Source organism: Coturnix japonica, chromosome 20, assembly GCF_001577835.2.
Source record: "Coturnix japonica isolate 7356 chromosome 20, Coturnix japonica 2.1, whole genome shotgun sequence".
NCBI classification, from domain to species: domain Eukaryota; kingdom Metazoa; phylum Chordata; class Aves; order Galliformes; family Phasianidae; genus Coturnix; species Coturnix japonica.
Window position 1 is genome coordinate 10,891,168 of NC_029535.1, and position 22,696 is coordinate 10,913,863.

The 22,696-nt window shown below is 40.6% G+C and overlaps 1 protein-coding gene across 3 annotated transcripts in view; it reads left to right on the plus strand.

Moving 5' to 3' along the window:
- LOC107323232 (delphilin-like) overlaps window positions 1-22,696 on the plus strand; it is a 35,083-nt gene that overhangs the window by 6,387 nt on the left and 6,000 nt on the right. Inside the window, exons 1-11 of one of the 3 annotated variants that reach the window (XM_015882100.2) lie at window positions 4,736-4,988; window positions 10,901-11,005; window positions 12,364-12,450; window positions 13,560-13,733; window positions 14,489-14,637; window positions 15,751-15,927; window positions 16,540-16,966; window positions 17,162-17,324; window positions 20,149-20,260; window positions 21,558-21,648; window positions 22,018-22,104. In XM_015882100.2, coding sequence (XP_015737586.1) covers window positions 4,953-4,988; window positions 10,901-11,005; window positions 12,364-12,450; window positions 13,560-13,733; window positions 14,489-14,637; window positions 15,751-15,927; window positions 16,540-16,966; window positions 17,162-17,324; window positions 20,149-20,260; window positions 21,558-21,648; window positions 22,018-22,104 — 1,608 coding nt within the window. In that variant the 5' untranslated portion in view covers window positions 4,736-4,952. Of the gene's footprint in view, window positions 1-4,735; window positions 4,989-10,900; window positions 11,006-12,363; window positions 12,451-13,559; window positions 13,734-14,488; window positions 14,638-15,750; window positions 15,928-16,539; window positions 16,967-17,161; window positions 17,325-20,148; window positions 20,261-21,557; window positions 21,649-22,017; window positions 22,105-22,696 lie in introns of those variants that run through there. The other 2 variants (XM_015882101.2, XM_032448583.1) reach the window with 2 other exon arrangements.

The window sequence follows — 22,696 nt, forward strand, 5'->3', positions numbered from 1 at the left end:
AGCGAGATCCAGTCCTGGGAGTCCAGACACAAGGGCTGAGGTGTACTGGGAGTATCCAGATTGACTGGACATGATCTCTAAGCCATGACTCTCTTCTTTGTTTCGTGGTGTTTTAGCCTTGGCCAAACATTAATTTTCAGCTTTTGCTCTGTAAATATCAACTCCAGAATGCCCCACTGCGCTGTTTTAAAAGGCTGCTACAGATTTCCCCGTCTTTCAGCTGAAGCTGACAATAAGAGGTTGTTAAACACATTTCATTATGATTTTGTGAATGCATCTGTCAGCAGGAATCAAGCTGCCATTAGCATGGAGGTACAATTTAAAGCAGAAATTGAAAGTTATATATCAAAATGAATTAATGGCATGATTAGCTTTGCCGTTAGATACTAAAAAGTGTCAGTTTGAGCATCATGGATCTGATTGCAGGCTCCAACCAACTCCAAGGTCTTTGCAAAGATTGGCAGAAGCTGTGTTTGCACAACACAGAGACTCCTTAGGGCTCATTCTCAGGAGGTAGGAGGGGGCTGTTCTGCTCAGCTGACCAATTCTACTGCTTTTGCAGAGATACAGTTACTGATCGCGTCCGTTGTCATGCAAAACAGGCAGGCTGTTCTAATAATCACAATCATATTTTCTGGAGATGCAGCTACAGCAGTGTTTGCACTTTTTTTGGAGTGAACTTGCTCAGTTTCCATTCAGCTCTGGCTGGAACCAGGAGCAGCCTGCCAGCCTTAGTGCTTAGTGAGGAGAAGGAACGTCTGGTAGTGATTGCAATGAAGTGGCTTTCAGATGAGTATCTTATAATTTCAGCCAGTTAGAAGGTTTGTTTAACCAGCTTCAACTTTTGGAGGTTATATGCAATTTTCCTTCTCACCCAGGTACAAAAGGAGACAAAGCGGACCTGATTGCAAAGCACTTAGCAGCACCTGCAGGTGCTTTGTCATGTTCAGTGCATTTTAAGTGCTTCAGGCTGATAATACTGAGCATCAGTTTCGTCCTCTAGTGCACAGGTTGAAAGACAAGCAAACGTGATTGAGCCAGCTGCATTCAGCTTCGCTGGTGCCAAGAATCCCTGGAGTATTTCCGTTGTCTCTCTGGAAAACATTGCAGCCTTTGTGTTCATAAACCTCCTTGTCCTGCTGTGCTGTGGCTGAGCACTGTGTACACTTGGCTGTCCAACCCCTGTTCAGCTAATGCAGCTGGCTGCCCTCCTTCCAGGCCCTGTAGGTGGCCATAAGACTTTGGATACAGACAGAGTTCAATGATATCAGGTGTTATACGCAGATGATACTGGGAGAGAAGCAGGATGGCCTCCATTTATTGCTGTGCTTGGAGTCCTGTGTTGCTTCCATCCAGGTTAAATGCACAGATAAGGACAGCAAAAAGAAAACAAAACTAATTAGGAAATCAAATCTTTTTTTCTGCTATTATTAAATGCTGAGTCCTAAGGATGCGCCATGTGCTGAACTTGTTCTCAGCTGCTCCCTGGGCTGCTTAAAATCATATCTATGTGTGTGGCTGCCCATTTGAGGGCTACAAAAGCAGCATCCTTGGCAGACAAAAAAGAAAAAAGAGGAAAAAGAAACTGTGGGGGAAAACAGTCACAATAAAAAGTGGCTTTTCATTAAGTTCTCCTTTCAGAGTATGGGACTTTCCTGAAACCAGTGGGAAACTACCATAGTAGTTTCCTCTTTCTGGCTCTGATGAGAGCTCCTGGGCTGTTTCAGACAGAACATATCCTTTAATTTTAACCATTGATTAAACCTAACTTTTGTCTTGTCCATTGGGTCCAAGTCTTTCCTATTCTGTTCTTTTGGTGTTCAGCAGATGTGACCTCAATACCATCCTATGGCTGTAAATAGAAACTCATCTTCAATGTTTTTTACCTCCATTCTCTTTGTAAATAGTTTCTAGAGCAGAGCGACACAACCTTTGGTTAGTTCTTATGATTAAGCAGTAATTAGGACTAGTAAAAGCCTATGTGCCCATTAAACCAACTCCACAGGTACATCATGCTGGTGCCCTTCACCCTTCAAAGACAAAATGAGATTTAAATGAGAGGGTTAGAACATCTCCCTTCTCTGGATTCTGAGATTTGTTGTATAAGCTGTGTATTTCTCATCAAACTGTGCTGCCTAAATAGGAATATTTGCTGTTAGAAACAGAATCATCTGTGTTTGGAAAGCCAAGTAGTGTTAGAAAACAAATGTAATTTGTGAAACCTGGTACCCATTTGTCACTGAAGGCAGGAGTTGATGCCTCGTTAGACTCACAGCATTTCTTGTTCTTTTTTCTTCTTCCCCCAGGTTCAAATGCACGAGGTCACTTACACGTCTTTCCTTGTATTTATTGATGTTTAGTGAGGTGTTTCTGAATAGCACCTTTTCCCATTTAACTCGAGAAAAAAAGCTGACATTAAGTTTTTGTTTGTACTGAATGTTGTTCTGATAAGAAAAGATACTGTTGTGAAAAGGTTGCATCCATTTCCCACCTTAACTTCTGAGGGCAGCAGTAATTAGATTTCATTTGAATTCACCAAGGACACTTTTGCTGATGGATTAGAAAGCTCTGAAGATGCTGAGCAGCCTTCCTGCTCCTGGCACGGGGAATAGAGAGAATTCAACCCCAGGTGAAGGCTGACATCAGTCTGCTCCATGATGTGGGCAGATTGTTGCTGCTACCCAGCCAGATCTGGTAGAAAGAGGGAATATCCGAACCCCTCTTACTTCCACTTGCCCCCGGTCACTCTGCATCTGTGCTGTTATTCCCTTCTGTTTTCTACTGTTAGACATGGCTTTATATGTATATAAAGATTTGTATGCATATAACATATAGTGCAGATAATATAATCCACAATAACATTATATTAAACATATATAATGTGTGTATAAGTGCTAGGGATATTACACCCGTACCCGGTGAGCTATTATTCCTTTACTGGTTAATTAGATACCAAAGCAGGAGGAATGAAATACTTCCGGCATTCTGCAGTGAATATGATGGGATTATGTGACTGCCTTCTAAATCTAGGGTGTCTAATTTCTGTATGTTTTTTGTCTTAAACTTCGTTGCTAGCCCACTTTTCTTACCAGCCTGAGATAAGGGTAGTGTCTGGTGCCACCTTGTGGGCAGCCTTTGTTACTGTGAACTCAGGAGACCACTTCGAGAAGCGAAGCAGTTCAGCACCGTGGGCCTGGCTGCAGGTTTGATGGGCGATAATACTGCAGTAACAACTGGATATCACTAGATGTCATTCTCGAGTTGAATTTAGCTTCGTGGTCTCGTACACTGTCAGTTTTCATTTAAAACTGTTAATCTTCCATTCATCTCCCCACCTCCTTTACTTTCTTGCATGCAATGCACAGGGGATCTCTCGGTTCAGGGGAGCATCGTCTGTTGTGCATAAATATTTTTCTTGCATAAATATTTTTCTTGCCTTAAAGCAGGATCAGAATCGGGTCAGATAGAAATACCTAAAACGTGATGTGCCATCAATTCCTGTGCTGGGTTCTCACTGGGGAAAGAGGGAAGGACAAAAAAAGCTTAAAAAATGGTTTCCTTCTGAAACAGTGGGTTGGTTTTCCAGTTTTATTCAGTACTTCCTGGCACAGTCAATCCATCCATCACATCAATTTCACTCTCCAGTTTAGTGGAAGATTTCCAATCTTTCATGCATGGTATAGAGCAGTCAGAACTGAACGCATCAAAGGACAGGCAGTTCTTTATGGGGTATTTCTTCAGAAGGGCTGGATGTAGTTGAGCCATGCTACTTTTTTGCCCTTTGTTAAGCTAATGTTCTGTCAGAGAGTAGGACTTATTTTTTAATTAGTTCAAATGTTAGAAAATTGTTTTTATTACCACATATTGACCTTTCTTTTAATTAATTCTTTAATTAATCCATGCAGTGATGCAGAGCTGGGGCAACCTGGATCCACAGGTGGTCTCTTTGCTGCCCCTTCTGAACAGAACATCTCAATTTCCTCTTCTTCTACTTGTAAAATCGTTTCCAGTGCCATGAAACTGAAATGAGACCCATCAGCAAAACTAAAGTACTTTTTTTCAGTTCCTGGCACAATTTTCCAAATCTAATTTGTGAGAAATAAATACGTGTATATACGTGCTTTTTACTTGCCGCTGGAGCACAAGGAATTCCAAACAGCAGTGAATCTCTGGGCTGTATACACTTAGAGCTTTAAGCCTCTGAACTAATGTTCAGGTTTCTTGTGTCTGGATAGAAATCACCACGTACAGGTGGGGAAACCAATGTGCATTTTGTCTGTACCTGTTAGATGTCTGGTAAGATGTCAGGAATGTCCTCCTGATAATTCACTCTTCCAATTGCTGGATTTTCTTCCTCCAATACAGATCACAAAGGCACAGTTTAAAGTGTTGCTGTTTCCTTACAGCCCATCTTGTAAGAGAACCTGCAGGTGTGTTTGTGCTTTGATCCAACGTGTGCGTATTCGTGCTGGAGTTTGAAGACATACACTAACAGTGGCTGCTGTGCATGGAGCTATGGCTGTGCATGGAGCTATGGCTGTGAAGATCAAGCTTCGTAATTGCAATTCCTCAGACAAACTTTTTTTACATCTAATGTGGAATTTGTTTTGGGAAGGAATGTGTTGGCTGTTCAGATGGATGCAATGTGCAGCACTAGATCAGAATGTTGCTGTTCATGGCTCAGCGACTGCAGGAAGTTTCTGGAACGTAAATATCGGTTCAAGAAAAGCAAACAACTTCTTTGCCTTTTCACAGAGTTGCCGTAAGGAAGTAATGTTTCTTTCAGTTCTCAGCATAAAGGGAAGTAAGGCTTAATAAAAACTGTGGGCTGCAAGATTTCATGAGAGAGGCAGAGAAAACAGAAGAGAGCGGTGCTGGGGAAAAGCAGGTTTGGTTAATGAACAGTCTGTAACCCAATGGGATGCTGGTGAAACAACAGAATCTCCAGAGCCATGGATAACACCAGAACACAGGATGCTTTTTCACAGGTAAAGGCAGAAGCAGTGATGGCTCTTGTGGGAGTGCTCAATGTGCATAATGGATGAGGTGGAGTATTGGAGACTGACAATGTCTTTGTATTTTGTTGGTAGGAAATTTGCAGTAGAGTGTTTAATGTAATTGGTTACTATGTGGCGTGAGCTTGGTCTGGTTTAATAGATGAGAAAGCGTTTGTGGATGGTGTGTATAAAACTGTGGTTTTGGACTGGGCAAATGTGAAATGTGCAAGGGTTTTCTGATACAAAAAGGGGACAAAGGGAGTAAAGCAGTCTTTCTGCTGCTGTGAGAGAGGAAGAATTTCCATAAGATAATAGGAGAGTGGGAAAAAAGTGTTTTGCATTGTAGGCAAATGCAGTTTTTGGTAATCATATTGGTGTTTGATCAGATTGACATGCTAAACTGAAAATACATCAGCTTGCAGCAATACTGAATTTGTCAGAGCGTTCCTGCAAGATTTGTAGTTTTTGTAGCGTTCTGCTTGAATGTATGAAAGTCTGGTGAAATAAGTGGTGGAAAATTCCCCTTTCCCTGGGAAGGGCTGCAGCACAGACTGGTGGAGAGTCCCCGGGTTAAAGAGCAATTGGTGGAAGCAACGGGAGTGTAATGTGTGAGCTGAAGGTGATGGAGTGCTTGGTTCTGAGCAAGTTCCCAGCACTGCATGGCTTGCAGTTCCTGTGTGCTTTGAGAAGAATGGGAGAGCTGAGGAGAATCCTGCCCTGTTTGCACAGTCTTACTTTTCACTGAGAAGTGTGAGATGTTCATGGAAAGGTTTACAAGGTGAGGCTCGAGGCAAACCCAGGGTGATGGCACAGTGAGAACAAAGCCTCTTTATTGCTCCCAGAGCTCTCACAGAGGAAAAAGGGCACAGGCCAAGTTTATGCATTTGGTTCCCTCAGCTTCAATGTGTATGGCTTTGGAAAATCTTGTGGAGGGCAGTGTAATAGGTCATGCAAAGAGTGAGTCATCTAGCTTGACAGATGTTAGTGGTTTCACCTGAAGTAATATCAACTGAAATGTAATAAAATCGTGTGTCCCATTTTGCACTGTTCATCTTACTGACATGCAGAGGGACGAGGGTCTAGCTGGAGGAGCTGTTGGTGACAGTGGGTTTGAAAGGACACAAGCCCAGTCCTAAAGTGTTATCCTGTTCCTTGCTATCTACATACCCACGTGTTTACTATTTAGCACTCATGTGCTAAGCACAGCCTGAGGTGCAGCTTACAAGTCATTGCTATTATTTCTTACTTCAGGTACTGCTGGGGAGGCCAGGGTAGGAAATAGCCAAATATTTGCTGCCAGAAAGTGCTTACACCAATGAGAAGCAGAGAACAGGAAACCATAACCAGGTGGTGCTACTTTTTCCTTTCCTTCCCTCCCCAGTGCCCCCAGTAAAGCACAAAGCTCAGGTTGTATATTCACCAAAATGTCTGCCAAGCTGAACTGAGCCTGAGAAAAACATCTTGAAGGGTTTTTGTGTGTGTTTGTGAAATCTTTTATAAATTTGATTATATGTCTGCCTGAGACTTTTCATCTGTGTCTTCTAGGGGCTGATAGTACCATGGAACAGTTGTCAGCCCTTTAGCTTTTCCACCCCACTTGGTTTTAGCAACTACCTTCACGTACTTCATCCCCATGGTTTTCCCATCAAATTTTTGTTAGACTTTTAGTTAAGGGCCACCTCTCTTTGATGATTTTTCTTTTTCAGGTCTTTTCTGAGGTAGCTTAAAGCAGATTTTCACTGGGTGTATACATATGTGTGTATATATATGTGAATATATATATGTGAATATATATATATATGTCAACAGATCAGTTCAATTTAGATAAGGATTCTGTGTCTTCTCATGTATTTATTCATAGACATGTACACAGGCTCAGGAGGTGCTCCTATAGCTTTGGAGATGGGTTGTTTTCATTGGATGATAAAAAGGAAATCTGATTTCTTTCTGGACCTTGTAGGTCTTCAAAATCTGCTCCTTGCCATGGCAGAGTTGGCTGGATTGGCAGAGGATTTGTAAGGCAGTTCAGTATCCTTGGTTCTGCTGTTGTTATGAATTAAATGCTTGCAGGTTCTGCAGAACTGCCAGTTGAGATGTGCTACTTCGTACTGCAAGCTGTGCTGCATGCATTTCGCTCCAGTTCATATTCTAGATTCCTACATATTTTTGAGGCTAGCTCTTTAGGATGTTTTTTGTTGTTATGGTACTTAATCACTAATGCATTATAGAATAAATTGAATTAAAGTATGTTTGAGCTCCCTTATCTCCTACTGAAAGTGGCAGAATTTCCAGTGTTTGTAGGGAAATCAAGCTACTATTTGATTAATACCTTCCTTGAATAAATGTTGACAGATATTATTCAGACAGCTCTAGATCTGAACAAATAATGCAAAACATTATTACAGACGCATAATTTATTTGATGAATAGCAGCACTGTTTGACAAATAATATTAGTCTGTCGCTATGACTGGCTACAGAAGATGGTGTTGCCACATATAAATGTCATATCGGTCATCTTTATTGATATTGCACGGAAATTACAAGTGAAGGGGTTTTTTGTTTTTGGTTTTTGTTTTTTTTTTTTATACCCTCAATTATAAGAACTGCCACTCCCCTGCAAACATATGGGTCCACGTGGTACATTTTGGGCCAAGTTTCAACCTGGTGAATCTGTAAGGAGCTGAAAGTTGGTAACTCTGAACTGGAACTCCTAGGGCAACCCAGATTGCATCTGCTGTCTTTAAAATCACATAAACGACACGTTCAGCATGCAGGCAGTGCTCTGCGTGGGGATGGGAAAAAGTAAAATGTCCACAATAAAGCAAACCAGTGTAAAAAGAAAGGAAAAAAAGCAACCTGTTTTCTTTAGAGTCACAGCTCAGAGAAGGAAGCTGCTACTTGAAATTTCATAAGAGGTCCATCACTGCATCGTATCCTGGCACTTATTAAGTTTCTGTGCTGTATTTGGTTTGCAAAAGTGGTGTGTACTGTAGCTGGAAGGCACTGAGTGAGCAGAAAGCCCTCAGAGGCTTTACCTCTAAGCCTCTTCAACCTGCTTTTGTAGATGAAAACCAAAATCTGTGATTAAATTCTGTGTTTAAAAACTTGAACTTCAAAATGAATGAAAATATTGCTCTGTGCTGGATCAAAAATACGTCAGGCAAGTGTGCTGAAACTGCACGTTTCTCATGTGGACAAATGGCTTTTAGTCAGATTAATGCCAAGAAATTCATGAGACCTCTGTAAAGGAATACAGTCATGACTTGGCTCTCCCCACTCATTCTGAGTCCCCTTAGCTCTTGGAGGGCTGACCCTGGCAGTGTTGATGGAGTGCTGTTTCTGTGCAGTGCAGAGCAGGGCCATCAGTACAGCAGCAGCTACGGCTGGTTTGACTCTTACTACTTGTAACAAGCAGAGCAGAATGTTTCACGCTGTTAATGTTTAATAAGGACAAGTGTAATGACTTCTTAGCAATGGCAATGAAAAGCTTGACTGGGTTAGAATGGAAACATCTCCTCGTTTGTACAGAGCAGGATTTCTGCATGACTTGGCTTTGCTGTCACGGGAAGCGATAGAGCTCACTGCATGTTAGGTATGATCTTCACCTAAGTAAACCCAAAATAGGGTCTCACCGAGTCATGTTGCTATTTGCAGTAATTGTGAACCTACATGCATGGAGCTGACTGACAGCTCTGCATATCCATGGGTGTTTTCTTTCTGCATTAGATTAGTACTGTTATATTATTATGGTCCACATAACAAGAACAAGCTGAGCAAAATCATGTAGCTCACATTCCTTTGTAGGTAAAGGAGAAAAAGAGGTGGGTCTCACATGTGCTGAATTGCCACCTGGAGGCCCCCATAGGTCTCTGCTGACTGCAGAGGGGTCATGGTGACCCTTTGATTAGCTGGGGTGGTGAGCTGGTGTGTGTGTGCAAGAGCGAGTGTAGGAACAAGCACAGAAGGATATCAGCTTGTCCTGTGCCTGAGTGGTTTCCCATGCACTGCATGACTTGGTCGATCTGTTCAATGAGCTGTAAATGACTCCTCACTACGTGGCTTCAGCTCCACTTTCTTGGTTAATGCTCGGGAGATCTGGAGACTTTTCTCAGGTTTTTACAGAAATATTTGCCATCACATTCAGGGTACATGCAGCTCCACACCTGTTAGGGACTCCATGAGGTAAGGAGTGGTAGGAAGCCCTGGAAGGGGTCAGTTAAATAATGCAGGGGCAGCTGCCCAAGAATAAGCCAGAAATCTCTTATCTTGCCACTAAACACATTTTATACTGTATTTGGGCCAAAAATATGAACACTCGACCCTGTGGAGTAATGGGTGTGCAAGAATTCCTGGAGCCCCGCGCTCTTCCTTCAATTGTGGGCACTGATTTTTCTTTCGAAGCAGCTGAGTGGCCATACTGAATTTTAGATGGGTAATGAAAATGTAATCTACATTAAACAGACTTCTTTAACCTGGCAGGCAAAAGAATGTATTGTCAATGCAATCTCACGTATTTCTTTAACGTGAATGTTTTATAACAAAGAAGTGATTTTCCTCCTCTTAGCCTTTTTTAATTAAATTTAATTATGTTATTATTATTATTTTTTAATCAAACCTCGCATAAAGATGTTCTGTTTGGTTGCACTGGTCATTTTCTATTAGGCAATACAACACGATCTGACTTGGTGGCATTTCAGTGGATAATTTGACAAAACTTGTTTCTTTGCAACAAAACAAAACAAAAAAAAACCATTGAAAATAAATACAAAAATGAGCATCACATCAAATTGTGACTCACAGAAAGAAAAGCCTTGCAGGCACAGAGCCATAAAGGTCAGGATCTGTTACTCAGGTCTCCGCAGTAAAATACTGCTCTAACACATGGCTGCCAAAAGCCTGAGCAGGCCAGACAGATGTCTGACAAACAATTCTGACTGATCTCATAAGCTGAAAAGTACCTTTATTTTTGCCTCTGTTGTCTTTTGAAGCATCCCTCCCACCTCGTCGCCTACAGATGTGCAGAGGGAGCTAACAGAGGCAGTAAAACAACAAGGTCCTGTTGAAAATAACCTGTACCGAACACTGCGCCTTGTGAGCTCTCTGGGGAGTGCATTAACTGCCAGCAGTCACACAGACTAACCCACCTTCCTGAATCTGCAACATGCAAAAGGACTTCTCTTTTCCAAACATTTCTCTTTATGTATTAAGAAAACCAAGAGACGTTCCCTGTTGTTTCCAAGTCTGGCTGGGAAAGAGCTTTCACAGTGTGAGTGACTGTAGCCCTGGGCACATGGTTGCTTCACTGTCCCTTTCCCTTGCTCAGCTCTTGTTTGGCATAACAATCCCCACGCTCTTCATTTTAGAGTAACACAGAATCATATGTGTAAGCCTATTGAAAGTGCAACCTCTATTTTTTGAGCAAAAGAAAGGGGAAGTGTAGTGTCTGCCTGTTAATGTATTTAGATAAGTTCATGTGATGGTTGTACTTGGTAGTAGATACCAATTTCTCCCCTTTTCATCTTGGAAATTTCTATTGGTCTGGTTTTTCTTTCATGTTCTTTGTGTACAGTCCTTTATGCTAAGGGTAAGCATGCAGAATTGATGTTTTCACTTCTTGCCAGGTTTTCTAACACAGAAGATTTCCTCCTGGCAGTTCTGTCTCCAGATATTACCACCCATCCTCTAAAATTGTAAAGGCCTCTGGGTATTTGATATTTTGTGGACTCTCATCAGGTTTCAAAGGAAGATTATATTTACTGGGTAGGTTGTGGATAGAACATAAAATATGAGCGGAATTGTAATTTTGTGGCAGATAGCGTGGCTGTGACTATCACAAGCAGTCTGTATCCTCGACAGCCAAATGAAAACAGTCTCTAAAAGCATCTGATTGTGTTTTCTCCAGTTAAGCCAGGAAAAAATCCTCAAAATTATGAACATGGTGAAAAATAAAGAAGTGAGCATTGAAGGAGCTTTGCATTTGGCACAGAAAGAAGTGTACAGCGATAAGGTAAGGTCACTCTTTGATTTAGTTTGCAAGCCATTCAAATGTACAAGCATGTTCTGGAAAGCCTGGATGAATGTTAGGAGCATGTCTGTCCTGCTTTCTAAGCTGCAGTCTCCCTTTGTGCAAACATTCCAGTTTATAACCAAATGTGTCTGGCTAAAATCTTCTGCCACAGTCAGGTTAGCTGCGTTCTGTCCCATGGATGTCTTGCATAGGTGCTGTCATTACATTCATGTCGTTACCTGGATGAAGTAGTTTGAATCCAGCAGATGTGTCCACAGGAGCTTTATTATCCCCTGAAAAATAGTTCTGTACATCAATAAATCAGCCTTCTATTTCTCTACTTATTCTCAGTCCAGTATCTCTCTGGTTGCAGTCTCTCTCCATCATCACCACAGAAGGGTCAGCAGAGAACTCTTTGGAGAACCTTTCATTATTTCCTTTTCTAGCCTGGGTTTCTGAACCACCCTCCTATGGGATCATCTCCTGCAAGGAGTGAAATCTTAGGATTTTTTTTTTCACAGTAAAAACTAGGGTTGATTTTGAGATAAATCTGGTGATTTGGGGAATTTTTAGAAATCTCTAAACTGCTCCTTAATTTCTTGGCTGGATAAAAGTAGGAGGAGAAGCAAAAACAAATCCTAACAAAGAAGTGGCATACATTTTAGAGAAAGGAAGCAAAAATGTTAAGCTCAGAGGCATAGAACTATGTGGGCACATCTCAGAATAAGAAGAGGAAGGGTTCCTTTTCTATGTCTGCTGCTTTGATGTTTTTTGATGATTAATTATAGGAAATAAATGCAGTTGAAGTGTCTGACTCATGACCTTCTTGTCATTGCTTTTTTGTGAAGATTAGAAAAGTAGTCCCCATCCAAGCAGACCATACAGCCAGTGTTAAGAGATCAGGTATCAAACACCCTCACACAACAGCAAGGAACAAAGATGTGCCATTTCAGTGCACCAAGTTTAAGGGCACGTAAATATGTTTATTTAAATCACAGACTGCCTTTGTTTGCTATTGCATCCAGTAAATAGCTCATTGTCATGTGTCTGGGAATGTCCCTAGTGCAACTGCATGCACTCTGTTCTTTTCTGCTTCATCTTACTCTTCTCTGCTCTCTCTTTTATTTTCCACCCAAATCTGTGATCTCTTCATTAGTTCAGCAGGAGCTGTGGGCATTTTGTGTCTGTGAATTCAGAGCAGGAGGGTGCTTCCATCAGCCTCCACATGGAGCACTTCTACAAAGCCTGGTTTGAGCAGTGCTCACTGAGGGAGATTTCACCTGACAACATGATTGTATCTGAGTGGACAGAAATAATAGAGTATGGACCTCGTGCTGATTTCTGTTCTGTTTTTTCAGGACTCCCAGGATTTGCTAACTGGCTCGTTGTTTAACTATAGTATCTACAAATACAAACACTATCGGTGGCAGAAACGAATCTTGCAGGTAATGCAAATACTTCTGAAGAAATATCTCTGAAAGAGATGCCATCCATCTTAGGTTTCATTTCCTGCACCAGGGCCTCTGCAGGTGGGAACCGGAGGGGGTTCATCGACTTCAGTGCAGTCATCCACTTAACTCCATTCCAGTTGAAGATGCAAAGCATTGTGTGAAGGATTTAATTTAAAAATGACACTTAATTTGGTGTCAGTGCTTGTTCATTGCTGAGTGCATAGTACACACTCTTCACAAATTACACCCTTCTCTTCTGGCAGGGCTATGTGACAAGACTGGCAAAGGGGGGATCTTCAGGTCTGTATTGAAAGGTTCTAATAGTGGTTTTAAGGAAACATGCAGCTTTGATCCTATATCTGTACCTCTCTAGTGTATGAAGGGAGGACTGCAGTTTTCAGAACTGACAAGCTGGGCTGTGTGGGGAGCTCTGCATTCCCTGGTCTGGCTGTTTACTCAAATGCAAACGCAGCTGGGAAGGTAAAATACCTTATTGACTGACTCTGCTCACAGGATTTGTTGGTTTTACTGTGTTGATGACTATCTTTCCACGGTTCTTTTCCACTATCTTTCTGTTTTATTGCTTCACTGAGGCTGTGTAAAGCATGGTAAAACATTTTTACAGGGAAAGTTTCATTTGGCAGACTGTGCATTTCATCACTGGTTACTCTGTTCTGTGAGCTCCTTTCTTTCTTCTTGAATGTACTAAAGGGTGTTTTGTCTTTACTACATCTTAGCTTTGAAAATGTAATGTTATTTCTTGCAATATCCACAGACGTTCAGAGTTGAAAGATGTCTTGATTAGACGTAAACCTGATGGAAAACTGGAGAAAGCTATAAGAGCCATGGATCATGCCATTTTGGAAACTCAGAGTAGTTTCATTGCAGTCCTTTAGGTACCAGCAGTCTTCTAAAGTCAGAGATGACAACAAGCATGGTTCTGCTTTGGAGGTTTTCAGCTTCCAAGCAGAAATGAAGACAAAGCAGTAGCACTTGCTTAGCATGGGCTGCATGATGTGAATGATCCAAACATATTATTGGCTAATAATATTGTTCCAACTCTGTATGCAATGGAATCAAGTAACGAGAACTTTCTATTCCAGATTGATTTCAACACAAAGACAATTTTTAACATTGAAAAAGGAATTATTAAGAAGCAGTTCCCTTTCTCACAAGTCAAATCCTGTGAAGATTCTGAAAGAAGACGTTTCAGCATTGTGTTTCATGGGAGACAAGACTATGAGCTGGAAGCAGTGTCTCTTGATGATAAAAGGAAGGTAGGGTTTTTACACTGCTGGAGATAGATTGCTATAAATAACAGCTAATGTTATGCTAGCACCTGGCAGGATCCGGACATTAATAGGAATTGTTATGTTGTGTATTGTACAATCAAAGAAGTAGTATGTCTTTATTCTATGGATGGGTGGTACATTGAACAAAGGAAATGTCAGTTCAGGATAAAGTTTGGCCACTGAAACTGCAGGTGTACAGCCAGCTCGGGATGTGGGATGAAAATGGATGCATTTTTTTCAGCCCTTTGGATGCAATGGGTTTGAGACCATAGTAAATCAGTGAAACAGAACTGATGCCATACACAGTTGAATTTTGATCGATGTTTTCTGAGAAGTTTCACTTTGAAGTTTCAACTCCTTCAAATATTCCAAGTAGTTACTGTGATTAAGCTAAACTGAAACTGGAGAAACCAAAGAGGTGAGATGAGCACCAGCCTTCTGCGCAAGTGCCTTAGATTGCTTGGTACACAAATTCAGAAAGTAAAATCATGTTTCACATTAATCTCTCCAGAGCAAGGTGCATTCTCCTTGCACTGATAGTGCCGTGGGCATAACAATGACTTGCAGTTAAGTAGTTCAGCATCATAGAAAGACACTATTTATTCCGCATAAATGAATTTTACATATTTGGGTGCTTATTACAGTGCTGTCTATTGTTTTTAGAGTAGAAAAATCCTGCTGATGTCTGATTCGAGGGGATTAATATGGAAAATACAATCTCTCTGCCGCCTTTTTTATAGATAATGTACCTGTTGAGCAGAGTGATGCAGAGTAACTCATGCAGGAGGCTGGAGGAGCCCTGCTTGGGGAGAGCTGCAGAGTGTGACGTGGTGCATGAAGGAGTGCTGGATTTGCAGCAGGATTCTTTTATGTCCACTGAATGGGTGAAGTATGAACCATATCTTTTTCTGAGCCACCTTCTAAAACACATGCTCTGTTTGTCTGTGGTCCGACATGGCTCACACTATCAAGGGAGGGGAGAGGAAAAAAAACACATCTTGTAATTATCTGCACAGGGCAATTATTGCAAAAAAAATCTTCACAGCTCACATAAAATGATTCAGTTGTTTTTAAAAGGCTGCTGCTGAATGTCTCGTGTGCACTGCTCACAAATGCGTCACAACATTTCTCACCTTTCAGCACTTAATAAGTTCCTTAACAAAGAAAAATTGATTTATATTTATCTAATGAAGCAAAACCCTTGTTTCTTTCCGCTTGGTGTTTATCCTCTCGTGTTTTTTTTTGTTTGTTTGTTTTTTGGTTTTTTTTGGGCAAAGTAAATAATGGTGGAAACATTTGGAGACCATTTGAACTGGAAGTCCTTGCTTCCAAGAAAGGAGAGGTGGATATAACAGCCGGCTCTGTTAACAGCTCATATCACTTTGACTATTTATGTGGGAGTAGATGCAATTCATATTTTATGTTTAATTGTTCTGGTGCTGCAAAACTCATTTAAATTCCTCATATAAAACCTTAAACAACTAGCCACACCTTAGAGCAAAGGGAAAGGCAGACCTGATGGAACTGCCAGAATGATACAGAAATGTGGTAAACCTCAGGACAAATGAGAATGCAAATTCTGAAATAAGAACAAAATACATGTATGGTGAAGCCCCACACTCACTGAATGTGAGGCCTTTACCATATACAGTAGGGCTGAATCTTAGAAGAGACTGAAGGAATAGATTCTGCTGCAAAAGAAACTATGTATGGTCTGGCAATTTCTGCAGGGAATAATTTAGCATTAGAACAGGTATTGCCCACACTTGGGCACTGTCACTTCTGATAGAAACCCTTCAGTGGAGAGCATTGTGCTGGCTTTCTCCTCAGTGAGATGTGGGAATGTGGGGGAGCAGGATCAGCTGTCATGGAGGAATAGGATAGAGAAATGTGGAGGCTTACTGACAATAGAAAATGCATTAATGACAGTGCATTAAGGCAACAATTGTATAAACAAGTAGACAGCAACAAATTAACTGTATCTTCATTCCTTGCCCTTCAGGTACTTGGTACAACTACGTGAAGGAGAACTGACTTTATATTGCATTGGTCTGGGAGCAGAGAGCAGGAATGCATGCTCTACAATGAACACAATTCATTTGTCAGGTGGTAATATGAGCATCAGCAAGGAGAATGAAAGTGGTACCTTTTCAGTCCAGACCAAAGAACACAAATATTTGTAAGTATTATTGGTAATTAATACTTTGATAAAGCAGAACAACTGAAGACGATGTCAGGCAACAGAGAATCTCAGTGCCCTGGAACAAAATACAGCAGAGGAGAAATAAGACCACCAGATTTTTGTAGGTCACTCCTCCCATAGTCTTGCAGTGGTCTGACAAATATTTTAATGAGGAATCAATAGTACTACATTGTAGAATTGAGAAGATGCACTGAAAGTGTCCTCACAGGTCATCTAGTGGTCATGTTAGGAGACAATGAAGAACCACATCAACTGATTGATGAGACAGATATGTGAACAGGTTCTGACCAGCTTGAGCATCAAGCCTGGTAAGACTTAGCGCACCATTCACCTTCCCCCAATGTGGAGAAGAGGAATTATGAGGTGACTGCATCACAAAGTCACTGCATAGCAAAACTTCAGCTCTGTAACCTTAGACATGTAAGCAATTAACTCTGTCTGAAAAGGTCAGAGTCAGCAGCACTGGGCTCCTTTGGCAAGTAAAGATGCTGAATGGCATTCTGCTTAGATAAGAAATATCTGTGGCTGTATTAGTCAGCATGTTATTTACACTTCCTTATGTTTACATATGACTTTCTTCAATTTCAGGTTTCGAATACCCTTTACTGTCCAAAATTACAGGACAGAGGATGTTAGCAAGCTCCAGAATGAATGGGTGTCTCTCATAGAAAGGTACTGTCAGCTGTGCAAGGGTGGCTCTCTGTCCCAGGAGGAATCCCAAGAAGACACTTCCTCTGAAGCTGATTATGAGAATGTTACTGTAGCTCTGGATGAACAGCAAGAGGAGGCCCTTCATTTCAATACGAGTGCTGCAACAATTGGTCTGAATAAGCCTTCAAGCCCACAGACAAAGCCTGTGAAGGGAGACATAGCCCCAGCATCAGCATCTACTCCAGTTTCCATAAGCAGGACAGAGGTGCCACCAGCCCCACCTGCGTTCTTCCAGCCCTGCAGCCTTTCTCCTTTGGCAAAGAGAACCAAAGCCTTTCACTGGGATGTTGTTCCTTGTGATAAGGTAAGGGTGAAACTGACAGTAACTACTAGATAATAATAATACTCATACTAGTAGTAGCCTGGATTAGACATATAGTTACTCTAGACATTCAGCTATGCCAGAAAATGACCTGAATGCCCTTTGTATGTTTGGAATGGAACGAAGTGATCCTGTTCTTCTGGCTTTTTCTTTTCCCTGTCATTCCTATGTTTTTAGATTCAAAAATCCATTTGGGGTTCTTGTGACTCAGGCAAGAAAAAGATAGATGCATCCAGACTGTGCGAGCAGTTCCAGATCCAGGATGTGGCTGTGTTTTCAGGCAATGAACCTTCAGGGAATCAACACATCATGTTAGATCGAAAAGTTGCACATAACTTCAGTAAGTAAGAATTGTGTACTCCCATTTTTCTGCATTTTCTATTCATAATTTCTACCATTTGGTGGGTAAAAGAGGTAATATTGTGTCTAAATCACTGCTAACTCTCTGTCACTCTGCTCATTTGTGAGCATAGGCCTCTTGGTTCAGTTCCAGCCCCTCTGCCACAGGCAGGGCCACCAACCTCCAGAACATGGGAACTGGTCTGCAAGGAGTGCTCTGATTTTTGCACAGATGGCTTTCAAATAATAATAATAATAATTATAATAATTATTATTATTACATAACATAGTGCTGTTTTAAGAAATGTTACATGTGTAAAGAGCTCATTTTGAAGTCACAGTGATTTCAGCTTTATGAATATTGATAAGAAGGGATATACTTTGGAGATTGTGGAAAGTTTTAACGGAGAACTTTAAATGGAATGAACTCGTTGGAATTATTGCAGTTGCAGACTGATAATTTGAAGGATTAAAAGGAAGTGAGTGATACAAAAGTCCTGTTTTAGATGAAAAGAATGCTGTAATAGCACTTCTATCTGCAAAATTATTCCAGTTTCTTGTAGGAATTTTCTTTCATTTGGTTTGCAAATAGCACCATTCTTCCTTTTGATCCTGCTCCTCTTACAGCTTCTTTCACTGACACATTCTATGTCCACTTCTTAATCTTATCCTTAAAGTCCCTTCAATGAGATTTTTGACATATTCTTATTTCAGTGGACAGTTCTCAGATCAAAAGTTATTCCTGCTCTCAGAATTCTGATTAATCTCCCTGCAAGAGCTGCAAACCACATTTCTTAAATTAATCACTGAAAAGATGAAACTCCAAGATGGCAGCAGGAGAAAATCTCTTCAGAATTTGAGTGAGTGTCCAAACTCTAAAGAAAAATCAGGGTACTGGGCAAAGATCTACACACTAAGTTCAAACCTGGTGTAGAAGAGAATACAAATAAAAAGCTAAGTTATCTCACACAGAGAACAATGTACTGGAAAGAGAGAAACAAGAAAAGCACCTCCCCTTTAACAAAGGAAAAGATCTGGGGAGGTGGACATTAATCCAAAATTGAAACCTTGTGGGTGAAAAACTGACTTAGGGATCAAAACATCCGCTCCTGTGACTTGATGGGTGCTTGTTTCTCTGTGTGAGAGATTTTTCCACGTTAAATCCTTATTTTGCCTAAGAAAATACCTTGAAATATGGTGATGATTTGGTGATTTGGGAGAAAAAACTAAAGAAATGAGTAGAAATGGAGCAGGGGTTACTTAAATGTCAATTTTAATTTTGAAGAAAAATGCTGATTGCTTTTTGGAATGAAGGAAAATTTAGAACGTAGGCAGGGACTTTCTTGCTTCAAAAGGGGTGTGAACGCTGTAGAAGAATAGGACTTGGATTTGGCTTAAAGGTGAATCACCATGTTCAGACAAATCGCTGTTCATCTACTTCCTCTTGGTTTTCACAAGTACTGTGGGAATAACATTCAACAGCTGTAACAATGACAGGTACAACGACTTATGAATGTGAGACTAGGAACTAATGTGGAATGTGTTCCACAAATATTTCCATTAGAGATCCAGTTCTTGGCACTAATGCAAGGGAGACAAGGAGCTGATGCATCCCCATGTGACCTCTTCATGACAGAGAATGCTTTAATTAGCAACTGATGACTTTTGTAAACTGTGATGACTAGAAATTATTCAGTGGCTCATTTCAAATACTGACACTGTTCAAGAAAATCATTTCATGGACAGTTTGTGGAAAGGCTGTAACTGTAAAACTCAACCATTTGCTGTGGATTATTCCCTCTGTCACTGACTGCAGATTTCATCCTACCTGAAAAGATTTAGGATTGAAAAGGCACAGGGAGGTGAAAGATATAAGTCATAAAAAGCATGGGAAGGAAAAAGGGAAAGTTCTGCCAGGCTTAGCGCTAATGCTAGATCTTCTAACGGAGTTAAAGGGGTGGAAAGTGTGTCAGAGGAAGAATAAGAGGTATATACTCCGTTGGCCAACACTTTCCTGAGCCATTATTAGCTGATTCAGGCCACAGCATGTTCCTATAACCTGAAAATCTCTGAGCTCTTTTAGGACTGGAGACAGAAATGTGGGAAGTCATAGACATCCCTCCTGAGTTCTCCTTCCCAACCCCCTGTGGGGCTCAGAGGAGTTAGTAGGGCCTCTAGGGCAAGTTTCACTGGGAAGCAGTTAAAGCTTCTTACTTTCTCTGTTGATGCCTTCTGTTCACTCCCTTGTGCTTTCTTTTTCACTTCTTCATCCTTTGGTGGTAACGATGGAAACGGGCAGCAATTAATTTTTGTTTACTACATTGCGTTCATTTTTGTTGCACAATCGCCAATCACTTTCTTTGGAACCCTTAGAAATTAAACAAAGCAAAAAGGAACAAAATCCAAACAAATGGAAATCTTAATTTCTTCATCCACCAAAGTACTGTAAAATTAACATATTACAGTTATACATATGTATGTTTAGAGAGAGAGGATGTTTAGATTCAGGGAAAAAATATGTTGAATGTAAATCTGAGTGCAATAAAAATATATAATATTAATAATAAACATCTGAGTGCCTTTTGATAACAGCATCTTGATACTTGGCCTCAAGCTCTGTCTATGTTATAATGAGTGCATTTTTGCTTGTCTGCTGCCATGTGTATTTAAAGGAAATATTAAGGCTGAGTTATAATTTAGTCTTAACAGCAGTTCTTTGTTTTTGTTTTATTTTAAATCTGAAAAGTAAATTTGAAATATGCGGGGGATTTTTCCTTCCCTACAGCATTTTCTTCCATGTAATCTGAGGATCTTTTTTTCCCCAGGCATTTTTCTTAAAAGTTTCCGTATAAAACCAAGTGAGCTGAAAGAAAAGCTGTACATTATACATGAGGAGAGTGGTGGGCTTACAGATGAACAGATTACAACGCTACGAAGGTAATCTTTAGGATTCAGTTGTTTATTTATTACAAATGCAATGTTTTGGAGAAAGTGAATTTTTCTGCAAATAACAGGAAATTCAGGAAGGGTGCTATTGAGATATCAGATCTATCCTGACCATAGATAAAATGGGAGGGCTGCACACAGAAGGAAGCCCAACCAGTGTTACAGAAGCTTCACTGTGGGGTATAAGTACTTCTGAGTGACAGAGGCTTGCTTGCAGGTTTAAAATTGCAATTAAAATTAATGACATTAAATTTTGGGAACTTTAACTTTAAAAATCCACCACCACCAAAATAATAATTATACAGAAAGAAATACGTTTCAGAGGCATGTGAAATTTAGAGTGTATCTCTTTGAATAGTCAAGGAGCAGCACCCAGAGAGGTTTCCATTGCACTTGCCAGTCCCCATGCAAGGGATGTGATAGCTATGCCATTTCATTGCATGCATTATTATGAAAACATGAGGTGAAAATGAGAAAATTGAGTGTTTTGATAAAAGGGATCTCAGGAAAAAAAAGGGTGATACTGGCAAAGAAAGCGAAGAAGTATTATTTTTTTTTTAACTGTTGATGTGCCTACTCCTTGTGGATTGAGTTTAATTATGGCCTTATAGTTCTGGCCTGATCCTCGTAGTGTTAAAGTTTGCAGAACTCTTTCTGCACTTAGTAATGGGAACAGGTAGAACAGATGTGGAACATATGGAATTAATGTCATTGTGTGCGGTGGGGTGGGCACAGTTTGCCTCAAGCAAGCCGCCCTATAACACAGCCTGCTCTTCTCTGCTTGTATTTCCAAGTTCTTGCTGGAGAAAAGCTGATTGAGCACAGCCATAACTGCATAAAGGTCTGCATCATTACCAGGTGCTTCTGAAATGTTGTCAGATGGTTGTTCATCCAGTAAATGAAAGGAATGCACATATGTATCATGCACAGAATTAATGAACCTCTTTGGAAAGTGTAGCATTAATTCCCTTCTGTTACAGTTTTACCTTCTCCAAAATAGCCCATGGCATTGTAAATTGTCTGTAGATCTGCAGATGAAATCTACTGGCTTATTGTCAAGCCTTGTGCATGCATAAATGTTTCCAGAAATGCAGATCTAGCTGCAGTCTGTTGCTTCTCTTGCATTGTTGGTTGAAATATCAATAAAGAATGAATGGTTAATGAATAAACGTGTAATATGTAAAACAAGAAATTGGAATTAGTTCTAATGCATGGAGTGGAATGACTGTATGACATTATAGCAGTGTTAAAGGGTGAGGACATCTGATCTTTGTTTGCTATTTTGCAGATACATGCTGACACCAAAGGATGCAGAGAAGTACCAGTTGTTCCGGGGGTGCCCCTCAGAGCTGCATATAGTTGATCAGTTTATGTTAGAGGTAGGAAGGCACAGTGTTAAAACACACTACATGCTATTTCTAACACCCTCTTCTGGATAAAATCACTACAAAGAACTGTTCTTGGGCACTTAAATTTACAGTCTTAACAAGAATTCTTGTAAGAAGGTTTATCTGAGAAAGAGTTGAGACAATAAGAGTGTATAAAGAGATCTGTAAAACCCATTTTGTATCTCCTACTAACATGTCTTCCCCTCCTCCCAGAACAAGAACCAGTTGCTCTGAAATAGATTTCCAAAATCTCTAGAGATAAAACTGTACACATTTAACTGCTCTTGCTTGTGAGAAATGTGCATCACTGACTTTAATGGTGTCTGGCCCCACAAGCCTTCTCTGTTCAATTCTATGCAGATGTGTAAAATCCCCCACTTAGGACAGAGGTTGGATCTCCTGCTTGCCATACGTGAACTGCCTGTGAGCATGGGAGATTTGGAGCCTGTAAGTAATGACAGTTTCATCATTCATTGCCAAAATCTATCAATTAAACACTAGAAGCCTTGATGTGCCTTTCAAAGCTGTATGACAGGGGATCTCTTATCTTGCTATATCTTGCTAGTGAAATATTTCACTGTTCGTAACATGAGCAATTAATAGAGTCACAAGCCAGGCAGCCTCATGTAAAAAGTACCATTTTGTGATACTGTTCAGATGTAAAAAAGGTTAAAAAAAAATTACAGACTTTTTAAAAATAGATCATATCTTTGATGGAAACAAATCCACCTCCTGTGTCTGTTGCCCCAGAAGGGAGGTGACGGCCCTGCAAAAGCAGAAGTTGATGCTAAATTTGATTGCATGGAAACTGTACCAAGAATTTTGATTAGTCTTCAGCTGGTGTAAACAAGAGAGAGGTGAAGGTTGGAGAACCTTCTGCTGCACTTCGGGCTATTTGCTTCCCCTGATGCCTGGCATTTGGAGCAATCTGGCGCATTCAAACAACACACTTTTTCTTCTGAAGCATTTTGAGAGATGAGGTTGAAGTTCTCTTGGCAGGGCTAGTTTGGTGGCCACAGAGGATCTGACCTCCAACTCA